Below are 12,429 nucleotides of genomic sequence, written 5' to 3'. Positions count from 1 at the left end.
AATCCAACAAAAAAACCCAAACCACCCCTCCCCCCAAAAAGAAACCAAAACACCAGAAATACCGCCTTATATTTTCATGAAGAATAAGCTTCTGTGTCAGTAATGATGGATAATTCCTAAAGATAAGGGTATTGGTGTTATTTCAAATTCATGGGACTAAATTCATTCAACTAATGAACAAGTCTATTCTATGCATATTCATGACGACCTTTTCAGACAGAGGTCATATCAGTATCAACTTCTGTGTTAAGTAGCACAGTTTCTGGATGAAAAACCCAGTTCTTTAGGGCAGTAAGTGAGTCTTTTCTGCTTGGCTGTACCGTAGAGGACATTTAGTGAATTTTTGTTATGTAAATACATGGCAATTGTAGCGAATGAATTTACTATTCTTCCATGCTGCACACAAAATTTATCTAAGAACTCACTCTATGGAATCTGAGGACAGTTAACGTAATGCTATTAACACAGTGCAACAGATACAAACAAACATACTTGTAATAGGACTGTTATTTTCATCTCCTGGTATCCATGAGAGTTCAACGCTTCTTTCTAGCTGACCTGTCAATTCCAAGTCAAAGGGTGGATTTGGCCGAGCTGTAAATCAAATGAAGACAAAGTAAATAATCACACCAGAATAGATATGCAGTTTCACCTTTAAAAAAACCCCCTTACATTCCAATAAAAAGAATTTCACAAATACAGCAGGGTGGATCTATTCACTTACGTAAGCACAATTTAATGACCATTAGCATGCAATGGTTATAAAACAGAGATAAAATGGAGAACTGATGTACCTAGAAACTTCTAGACATTAACAAGAATCTATATTTGATTTTGTCTACATCTGATTGCACTGTGATACAAAAATGTAATGAGATGCAAAGATTTATGAAATGCATGTTTAGTTTATCTTTAAATGATTATGGGTGGTTATCTATTGCAAGTAGAAGTATTTAATAAAAATTTGAAAATAAGGAAGCATTCACATCAAAGAAGCTTTGCTAGAGTCACTACAAATATTTTACATGTGAATTCAAAACAAGTATAGTTCAAATAGAAACTAACTGCAAGTTAGTCATTTATTTTTTGCTGTACTTTTGATAAATCCTGAAATACTACTCAAGCTGTTAATATACATCCTTATAGGACATAAAGATGTAATTGTCTATTCCAAATTGGTGAAAATAATTAATTATATGACTTGTTGCCAAAAAAATCAAGACTAATGAGTAGGTTTATTTAAGAATACATAATCATTTTCACTGAATGCGATAGGATTTACATAAAAGTGCTTAAAACACTCAAAAGTGTTTTAGACATATTATATTGCATTTTAAAACCCTAATTAAGGAAAGAAAAACCAAATTAAAGGCTGTATACTGTCAAATTTAAGACTGTATCTGACTGACAGATTTTTGGGGTGATTTCAGCTTTAATTTAAAAATCCTTATTAGCAATTTCATCAATCATAAACCAAACTGGTCAATATGGTCCTATCCATTTTATGAGTGAAGTAAAATGAAGACAAATTATGAAACAAAGCACAACAGACCTACAAAGCTGCCATCAAAAGTGGCATCAAAGTAAAAACATACCCTAATTTGGTTGGTACAAATTCTTTGATAGTGAATTAAATTTCAATGAACAGTTGGATTTACCTTTTAGATCTTTCATTTATTATATAAGTAAATTGCATTACAACGTACTCTGTTGAGAAAATCATTATCACACTGTAACCAACCTTAGTAAAAATAATTTATCTCTCAAAAACATTCATTCCCTAAAATAGAACGCAGCCTGCACTGTAAAATTCCAACGTCCAGTACTCCAGTAATGGAGCAGTTGGTAAAATGGGATGAAACCACACACACACAAAATAACAGGAAAAAGGGAAAAAAAAGATGCTGCACTTTATAATAGGCAAATGACAACTATATCTGACAGATGACATAGAAAGAGAACTTTGTATTAGTTTACCGTAAATGATAGCTGGAGTTGGGGGAGCAGCTGAAAAGAACATTAATATAAAGGATTTAATAAGTTAGTAGCCAAAGGAACAGAATACTGTAGGTAGTTAAAGACTATAATTATTAGAGACAAAGAAAAGTTAACTTATTTAGAGTAAATGGTTGATTTTAAATAATATGTTGATAAATTTTCACTGAAAAGTTATAAAAATATGTTTTGAATGTTTTAGCCATTCTTTAAATAAGGATAGATTTAAAAAATAAATAAACAATCTTATAAAAACTATTAAATAAGTACTAGACATTTGATGAATGACATACAATAGTATGCCATTCCTGTACAGGCATAAGAACATAGCACAATTTTAAAACACAAGCATACTTGACTTTGAATCTCAGCTTGAACTCAGGTAAGAATCATTCAGAACATTTACTTAAAACTTTCTCACAGATTGGGAGAAGGGGCGAAGAATGTATTTTGCAACGATCTGCAATCATAGAAACTTAACAGAGAGAACTACTCTAAAAAGAAAATCCTTGAAAAATCATACAACCAAGCATGCTCAGTCTTTCTGAAGCATAATATAGCTACAAAAGAGATTCCTGACTTAAAATGCTTATGTTCAAATACTCTGCAACACATCATCTACTGTGTTAGCTCAAATGTGATCCAAATAAAAACCTATACAGCATGAAACTAAATGTGTCCCGTAGTTACTGGACTCCTTCGAAACTATTTGATTCAAAGGCAAACTTTAGGTTAAGACTATATTTTTAAAACACTGAAACACATTTACAAATAGGTGACACTTCCTTTGTCCTGTCCTAGAAAGCAAAATGATATTTGTGCTTTTCATTTTAAATCTAATGCTGTTTGCATACTTAACAGTAATTAAACACAGTCCTGCTATCATAAAGTTTGAGAGTATTCTTACCAACAACAGTAAGCACAGCACTTGCTGAAACACTGTCCAGAGTAGTATTAACTATGCAAGTGTATGTTCCATCATCTTTATCAGTTACATTCATAATGGTCAAGTTGTCTTTACCAACTAGAAACCTGTAAACACAACAGATTCAGCCACTGATTTTTCAATTACTGGTACTGTTATAAGAAACTTGCATAAGACATTACCAAATCCCATATACTTGCGTATTCAGCAAATATCTAGATGGCAATGTAAGCTATGGGACTACCTCAGCCTTTTCTACATTGCTTTTGACCATCTTCCCACAGTAACTGTCTATCCTAATGTAGCTTTATTTCCAAATATACTCAAATAACTTGTAATTACCTGAGATCTAGAGGAAAATTGTTTTCCATTATCTGTTTGGCTTCTTATACCAATTATCTTCTCCTCACAATTGATATACACGGTCAATGTAGACAAATAAAAATTTTTACATCTCCTTTTTTTTTAATTCTATCTTAATATTTTTACCATGATAGGTAAGTCCTTTAGTCACTAAATACAGGAGAGTGATGACATTATCAGTCTTCTCTGGAAAATGTCAGTAGGTCAATATGTTCCTTTGAAAGATCAGGAAAAGAAGCAGATGAAAGACACTAAGAAATTAAAAGAAAATTATTTGTCCATACCTTTCATCATCTGGCAGCTCATCATTGTCCTTCAACCATATAACAGTTGGTAATAAGGTAGAATCATGCTTTATTATACACTCAAATGAAACTTGGCCATATCTCTGAATCACTTTGTATTCTGGTTGTTTAATTATCACTGTTGGATCTGAAATTTAAAATTACTATTAGATATTTAGAAAGTCTGAAATTCTACACTAATCTGTGATGAAAGAATGATTCATTTCTTACCTTTAATTTCCAATTGCACCTCATTTTGTATCTTTCCTAATTTATTCCTCGCTACACATGTGTATGCACCAGTACTATCCTTCTGAGCCACCGGAATTTCCAAAGTTCCATTATCATGGAAAATGTATTCACTTCCATGCAAGATGCTACCTTTCACTCCCTTAAACCTTTATATAAAAAGTGGTATTATTATCCAACATCATAGTTAAATTATGTTGTATTTTATTATCAGAAAATGCAAACTGGGGACTGCCACATGAGAATATATAGCTAGAATCACATAATGAAATTTAGACAGAATCACATAACGAATTTTACCTTACTCTTCAGGGATAACTTAACTACAATGTTAAGTATATGTTAAGTATATGTAATATTATGTTAAGTATATGTAATACTGTATTAGAATATTATAATCAGCATATATTTAAAAACATGCTTTTAAAATTGTACATAGACTAAAATTAGTTTTAAAGCTTTAAATGTTTGTTTCCACAGTTATAATTGTCTCTTTTTATACAACTTAAGCACAACAACTGTAGCTCACCATTCAATTTCAGGCTTAGGTGAACCAAAATAAGCACAGTCTAGCAATGCAGGACTATCTGCGATGACTTGATACAGTTTATTAGCAGGAGTTAGAATTCTTGGTGGCTCAGCTGAAAAGACAAAGATACAAAGACAAAGATACAGATACAAATATGCAAATACAAAATACAAAGACATCCAGAATGGCCTAAAGAATTATATGTTATCATCCTTCCCTAAGGTGATTCCTGGTCTCAGTCTAGGTCCAATTACATTCTACTGCCAGTAGCCTGAGGAAATGTTAATGTAGGAGAATTATCTTGAGAAAAACAAATGATTCTTCCCTGTTTACAAGTAATAGGTATGGGCACCAAAGACCGCTTTCAATTGGAAAATTCAAATCAAAACACACTTCAAGAAAAGAAACTCCTGGGAAAAGACTGAACTACATAATTTTGAACAAACCTGCAGGCAGAAAAAAGCTAAAATGTATTTTTGGTGAAACACCTAAATTTTTCCTTTAATTTAAAAGATAATGTCTCTCAATTAAAACATCTGCCAGTTCCTGCAGGAGAGTCTTTAGAGCCCATTCTGCTTAGGATTTTCTACTAGCTTTGTTAAATTCAGTGAGAAGAATTAGAGAGGCCACAATATCTTCTAACTAGAAACATGTTCTTAGGAGGCCTTGAAGAAAAATGCATAATCATGTACCCTTGCAACAGCAATTTAGGGATCATCTATTTAACGGATCCAAAACATTCACGGTCAATGAAACTGTGCTGACACATACTAACTTAAGGAATACTAATTCCTGCTTTATTTGTTGTGCTTCTGTTTGCTTGGTTTCATAGAATCATAGAACGGTTTAGGTTGGAGGGGACCTTAAAGATCATCTAGTTCCAACCCCGCTGTGATGGGCAGGGACACCTTACACTAGACCATGTCACCCAAGACTCCATCCAACCTGGCCTTGAACACTGCCAGGGATGGGGCAGCCACAGCTTCTCTGGGCAACTTGTTCCAGGGTCTCACCATCCTCATAGTGAAGAACTTCTTAATATCTAACCTAACTCTCCCCTCTGTCAGCTTAAATCCATTCCCCATTGTCCTATCACTACATAAACAAACTACATAAACAAATAAAAGAGACAAAATTTCTTCCAAGTTTTTTGCAGCTTTCACTACTATCCTTCTTACTTCGGAACAGTGCAGGTGAAATTCAGGAATATCCTACAAAAACCAAGGTATACCCTTGCCTTTTGCAGGGCTCATGAAATACATCCATTCCCATTGAAGACCTCAAGCAAGGCTTGAGCATGCAGTCCCTGTAGTAACAGGAAACACCTGAATACCCAAGAAAACTGAAAATTATGAAATTTGTTTCTTACCCAGAACATTCACAAATGCATTTGCTAGCAAGTATCCATATTCATTAGAAGCATTGCACTGATAGACAGCACTTGACCTCTCTTGCACATGTGAGAAAATTATGGTATCACCATCCACCTTTCTGCTAGGATCTTCTGGGGCAACTGTTGGTGTAAAGAAAAAAAAAAATTGTTTTTCCTAAACTGCTGCTGGATGATACGTTACATACTTCTGAAGAGAAGAAATCATTTGAAAGACTAATATGCCCTTTCTTCTATTTTCCTGGGTGGCTGTTCACTGGTTAGGATGTGAATTTCAATACAATCAAGGAAATTCTTCCAATTCTACAAATATTTAACGTAGGATGGTAGAGTTCCCATTTCTGGGGGTTTTTCTTTGTTTCTTTTTCAAAGAAGTGAAGCCGAGATAATATTTTGCATGTAATACAGAGGAAAATACTCATGTGACAAGATTCAGGCAAATACAGACAATATCTAGGAAAAAAAAGAAATATTTCTGAATGTCAAAAGAAAATGCTGTTAGAATGACACAGTCCTCTGTGACTTAAAAGTTTCAGCATTTCAAATCGATTTTTATACCACAAATAACTCACCAAATTCAAAAAGTGCCTTACTCAGTTGAAAATTATCTTGGAGTAAAGCATAAGCAATTCTTTCACACAAAATCAAGAAACAATCTTCACAAGAGCAGTGATCGTAGTTCAGTAGGTGGCACTCTTTCCCTTATGTAAGAATTATACAATGCCATTTCCTCCACTGTTCTGTAGTAGCCTGAGCTGTCAGACAGCTCTTGCTTACCAGAAGAACTGAGAATATCACCAAAAATAAAATTCCAAGATATTACTGAAGAATAATAGCTGTCAGTTATGATACAATTGGATAGAGTTAGGTAAAATGGAGAAAACACTTAGCTTGTAACACCACACTACATAAAAATGCACAAGCTGTAGTTCAATATTTTAAGAAAATATTATATAAAACCAGATTATTATTTTCTAATATTGAAAATTAATTTTAAAATTATATACCAATATGAAAAATAAATGCATATATGCATAAAGAAATGCATCATAGTTTAGTTGCATCATCAAAATTGACACCTTTATGCTTTGTTGGAGCTTGAGAAAACAGGTGTATTTGTGGAATATATTTTCATATAAAATCATTTCTCATTTCTTTGGATTCATAGAAAAGAAATGTTCTGTAAAGTGACAAAACCTTTTGATACAGACAATACCTCAGTACTCATCTGTAAAGAAAATGGAGAAATTTCTCCTACATTTTCTCAAATCTACTGAAGTATCTATTACTGAATTCTCTAAGATAGAAGAAACCAGAGGAAGGAGACCACAGATCTGTGCTTGTGCTTATGGGTGTTTCACCTTGGGTGAATCCTAAGGACATTTTGCATGTAAAGTAATTATATTAATTTCTAAACAGATGCCTCAAGAACAGTTTTCAACTCCATTTTTAACCCTTATTTTTCATCACTCTGAGTTCATATCAGTATTACAAATACAAAAATTTTGGAAAGGTAGAGCAAGGTACTACTGGAATTTAAATGCTACCCTATTTGGATAGCTATGTTATACCGGAATTTTAAATGCTATGGACTTCTGGATTGCTGGCACTTATTTTTCTCCTCTTTTGCTTTACTTTCTATTGTGTTCCACATTTCACATTGCTTCCCATTCTATGTAAATGCCTTTTTCATTAAAAGATTCATGGGCTGAAAATAGACAGAGCAGGTGAGTAGCCCAGCAGGCAGGTCAGTCAGCTGTGAGAAGTGGTCTGTTTCTGCATACAAATCACCATTAAATGGAAAATACGCAGAACCACCCTCCCAGGAGGTAGGAGATCTGCCCATGGCTATTCCAATCAGCCCTGCTGCCTGCTCCAGGCTCTGGGCTTCCCTCCGCTTATGCCTTCTGCATCCTGCATTTTCTGCCCACAGATCTTTAATGGGTGCACAGACTCCCACACGGACACACACTCCCATACATAATACCTTACAGACTGATGGTATAGCCCCTTCAGAGAGATGGAAGCCATTAGTTCAGTCCTCTATGACTGAAGAAGGAACAGGATCTTAAAAGAACAACCAAACCATTAAATTATCATATAAAAAGAAGGGTAGCATCTTCCCTTCCTACTGCTGTATTTAAGGGAAAAAGGAGATATCCCTCTTCAGTTATTTGAAGGAAAGGAGGTAGGTGCCTGTTCTCTGAGAAGGGCTTTAAGCTTTGGGTCCCAAGAGGGAAAAAAAAAAAAAACCTGAGGAAAGTGTCAGGGTAGTCAGTGCTTCTTTTGACTGGTCTGGCCACTTGCATGCTGAAGGGCACCGTTTTTAGAAAGCTCCCTGTTGAGACTGGCACCTGTTCAACAGTCTGTCTTCTGACACGCCACATCCTCCCACGCAGCACCAGCAGAACCTGCACGTCTGCACCAGCAGAACAGAACACGTCTTTGCTCATGTACTGCACTGTGTTTTGCAGGGCCAGGCCCCAAAAGTTAGATGTGGTGTCATCCAGCTGCTTTAATAATCTTAAGTACACAGTGCTGCACACACACAAACGCGCACACACAACTGCTGAGGCTGGAAAGGACCTCTGGATACGGCAGGGCCACTCAAGTGTTTCTCTGTACACGGATTCTAGTCGCACTACAGGATAGGTGCACAAAAAGGAGAAAATGATTTTGACATCTTTGACAAATCTAATTTGCTGCTGATAGGCAAAATGGCAAAGAATTACTTAATACTTCAAATGGGTTTGTACCACTGGGATAATGAATTATGAGAATTTGCTCTAGGAGTTCTGCTGCTGTAACAGACAGTTGAACATATGCCCTGTAACAGCCAACATTTCCTCCCAATAACATTAAGTCTTAGCTTATGAATGTGTTTATGTCCTTTTGGACAAAGACCTGATTGCCTGTTTTCACCCACTTTTCTCTTCTTGACTTTGTAGCCATGTACAACATATTCCTGAGAATATACCAAGGAAGGTATAAATAATTCACTGGGAATGAGGTATATACCTTTTGATTGTGATTCTGTAATGTGCTATTGTTTAAAAAAATTAATGTAAAAATCATCATTCCTGAAATCAGAGTTCCTTATATTGTTACCACGTTCTGAAATACAATAGAATATGAGATCCAGCTCACATAAGAAGTTCTCAACACTGCTAACTTAGACTCCAGGTCCCAGAAGGCAATAAACTAAGGTGGTTTTTGTTGCCTGAGAAGTATGACATAACCTACAGTAGTATACATTTTTTTACAGAAGAATGTTAGAGATTATAATCATAGTTTGTAGGGTATGTGAGTACTAACTGTTTCTATTCTATAGTGAAAAGGCTGATGTCATCCTCAGATGATTCCTTCTGGCTGACAACAAGCGGAAAAAAGGAAGGGACAAAATGACTGCTTTTCCCTGTACCAAAGAGAACACATACATCTTTGGCATGTGTAAGAGCTAATCTTACCTAGATCAGTAAAATGTCACAGAAAAACACAATGAAATTGAAGCATAATTTCTAATTAGAAAAGAACAGAAATATTCGTTACTGTCTTTAGATGCCTGCATCTTCTTTAGCAAGTCAAAGTTATGAATCAAAAGTAATGAGTTCTACTCTGCATGTATTCACAGTGACTACACAGGATTGTTGGAAAACAAATGTAGTAATAGAAAGTCTGTTGTTTAAGTGTTCTAGTACTCAGCCACTTATTTCTTTAGTAAAGCTGAGCTATCATTTTGCATCAACAGCAGAATATGAGTTTCTCAGAGAAGCTGAGACAATTATTTGGTTTAGATTTTGTGATGGATGTACTTCTCCTATTTGAAGTAACTGAACTGTGGGCCAGGCAGATGCACAGCAAGCAGGCCTAATCAAGGTTAATCCTATTGTGTGAGGCTATCAGTGAGGACTCAGCATCAAACCCCCCCCAAAAAAGAAAGGTCTGAGAGACTAGTTTGGAGACTGGGATGGTAAGTGGACAAAACTGCATGAATACAGCAGAAAACCTGACTACAAATCAACCACTTCATGCTACAAATATCTGCAGCCATCAGGGCCCATTGAGCTCTCCCTCCATAGCAGCTGACTGCACAACGGGGATCTCCCCTTGAGCAGGGATTCCTCAAGGCTGAGAGATCCCTTGCCTTACACCAGACACTGATGGATTGGTGTCATTTTTTTCGCATGCATGTAACACTTAAGACACTTACAGTTTACATGATAATGTTGTATCTAATACTGACTTTAAATGTAATAAATAGTAGAGCATTGACCACCAATCCATCAGTACTTATTAAATATTTTACATACCTACATTTCCTGATTAGAACTCAATAAAGTGGCTACTAGATCAGATATGTCTAAGTGATGTCTGACTCTTCTGCGACAGATCTTTATACTGAATATTTGTTGTAGTTTTATTACTATAATTCCATCCTTAAATTCCTAGGCCAGATGCACAGTTCCAACACAATGACAAGCAGAAGCAGAGACTGAATTCCTCGGGGCATCAGAGTCCAGCAAATTTCCCCCCACCCTTCCATGTCTCTGCTGTACTTGTGTGTGTACCCACAGAGAACACAGCGGATGACGAATCTCTGAGGCAGGGATTATCAAGGCCTTTCAAGAAGGAAATCTAAGGGCTAATGTTTCTCCTTAAATTCAATGTGATTACTAATGGAGACTAACTAAAACCTAAGATTCAATGTGAAATGTGATATATACATAAACAAGTGAAGAGCATGTTGAAAGACGATAAATAGTGCCTTTCAGTGCAGTACTTTGTATAAATCTGTGTATTTAATATTTAATAGCTCATCGTGAACTATGAACCACTGAACCAATAAATTTGTCTTTTGTGCAGTATTTGCAATGCCTTTCTGAGGCCCAATTATGGAAGTGCTTCCCCTTTCCAATTACTCTGGGTTGTTACTTTCTTAAAAGTTGAGATATTTATGCATGGTTTCACTTTGCAAAACTATGCTGAATATCTAAGCAGTAAAACACAACGGGTTATGCAGAGGTATAAATAATGCAGATCTTGAGTGTTAATTGAAGCACAAGGCAAGACAGAGTCATGGCCTGAACTTTCAATTGCTACTTGCCAAAGTAATTCTAACTGACCTCAACGGGACTGTGCATCTGAGTTCAAATTACTCCTATGAGTAAATACTAGCAGGGTAGGCCCTTATCACTCCAGCATGTCTGAAGCAGCTTTCTTTCCAGATATGCTGGAGTTTTTCTTTTAAGCATTATTGTTGAAGAAAATTAATTAAAATACCTCAAAGAAACTGAAAATCTTCCTTCAGAAATATCTTTTTATTCTGATTAATCTGGAACAAAATGTACACTATTGCAATTTTTTTATAGGTGCTTCAGATATGCATTTTTCTTTATTTTTCTCTTTTCTCTATTGGTATTTAAGCCTCACTCTTTGACTTAAGTATGGACGAATGGTTTTCTTCAACATTCCCCCTTCCTTGTCTGACTCTATTATGGAAAAACAAAACTGGAAGAATCAAGCATCTCCCAGTTGCGCTTTCCAACAGAAAATTAAAGTATTGCAAACAGATTACTGGGCCACAGGAGGCACATTGTGGCATATATGATGACAGCAGGGCTTTGAAATTCAAATGTAGCTCTTTTTCTTTGAAATCCTTCCATGGGTGTAGCTCTATCAGCACTGCCCTGAAGCTGAAACAGCTGCTTTAGTTTCCTTTTACAGTAATTTACTAATCATTCAGTTGGAAGAAGAGGGCCTCAATTCTATAATTTAGTAACAAGTGAACAAAAAGGCACACTGTACTTGGTAGTTTCCAGACCAGCTTTTGATAACTCAGAATAATACAAAATCACACGAATCTTAAGAACTGCACTTTCTGCAATTGTGATACTTCTTTCTTAGATGCCCTGACAGACTCTTTGTACAGGAACATCCAATCAACTTGCACTTAAATACTGAAGGTGGATAAAACTTCCTCCCTCCTCAGCAGTGAAAGTGTCCTTTAACATAAGGCTGAGCTATCCACTTACTTATTTCCTGTGTTATTTTTATTTCCCCCCCCTACTGAGGTCGAGGGGGTAATTTAATTAAGTCACTTAATTTTTACCGAGTTCCCTTCAATAAGACTCTGTGTACTGATTCCTCGAGGCCAGCCAGCCAACATATGTTGCCCTCCTATTTGCGAAATTTGGTGGCATCCTGCAGCTGCTTCTGAAAACTTTCTGTTTCTTAATGTTTTACTGCTATCCTGCAAGAATGCAGAACACATCATTGCTTTTCTGGAAAATGTACCTGTTTGTTTGTCATTTGAATAGCATGTCCTACAGCTTTGACAAGGCAGCAGTGTGAGGCAAAGGTGAATCTTATAGCTGGGTGAAAAAGATTTTACTAGTCAGGAGGCCTGAAAAGAAGAGTTATACTATCAGGACAGCAGGATAAAAATCTCCTCAAAACAAACACAAAAAGCTAAAGGTAACAATGTAGAAAATAGTAAGGAAGTTGAGACCACCAAAAACCCAGAAAGAAAAGAGCAGGACAGGTACCAAACTTTGATTGTAAGGCAGGCATTGTATATATTTACATACAATGTTTACAGTACAAAATAAAATTGATACTTTCCTGTAATACTACTGTTTGATGAGGTGGTTAATGTCAGCTTACATAACTTATTTAACTAACTGAATCTCGGTCT

General features: G+C 35.7%; 1 protein-coding gene across 38 annotated transcripts in view; it reads right to left on the bottom strand.

The window, feature by feature from the left end:
- The window catches only part of NRCAM (neuronal cell adhesion molecule), a 154,965-nt gene that overhangs the window by 40,441 nt on the left and 102,095 nt on the right, over positions 1-12,429 (bottom strand). For 26 of the 38 annotated variants that reach the window (XM_030479233.1, XM_030479242.1, XM_030479244.1 and 23 more), the window contains 7 exons: positions 5,715-5,858; positions 4,346-4,457; positions 3,799-3,965; positions 3,568-3,715; positions 2,903-3,027; positions 1,978-2,007; positions 493-594 (listed from right to left, as the gene is read on the bottom strand). In XM_030479233.1, the coding sequence (XP_030335093.1) occupies positions 493-594; positions 1,978-2,007; positions 2,903-3,027; positions 3,568-3,715; positions 3,799-3,965; positions 4,346-4,457; positions 5,715-5,858 (828 nt within the window). The remainder of the gene's footprint in view (positions 1-492; positions 595-1,977; positions 2,008-2,902; positions 3,028-3,567; positions 3,716-3,798; positions 3,966-4,345; positions 4,458-5,714; positions 5,859-12,429) is intronic. The other 12 variants (XM_030479254.1, XM_030479234.1, XM_030479247.1 and 9 more) reach the window with 1 other exon arrangement.

The sequence above is a fragment of the Strigops habroptila genome, chromosome 3 (genome assembly GCF_004027225.2).
Source record: "Strigops habroptila isolate Jane chromosome 3, bStrHab1.2.pri, whole genome shotgun sequence".
Lineage (NCBI taxonomy): Eukaryota > Metazoa > Chordata > Aves > Psittaciformes > Psittacidae > Strigops > Strigops habroptila.
Note: the sequence above shows the minus strand (reverse complement) of the source record. Positions and strands in the feature narration are given on the sequence as shown.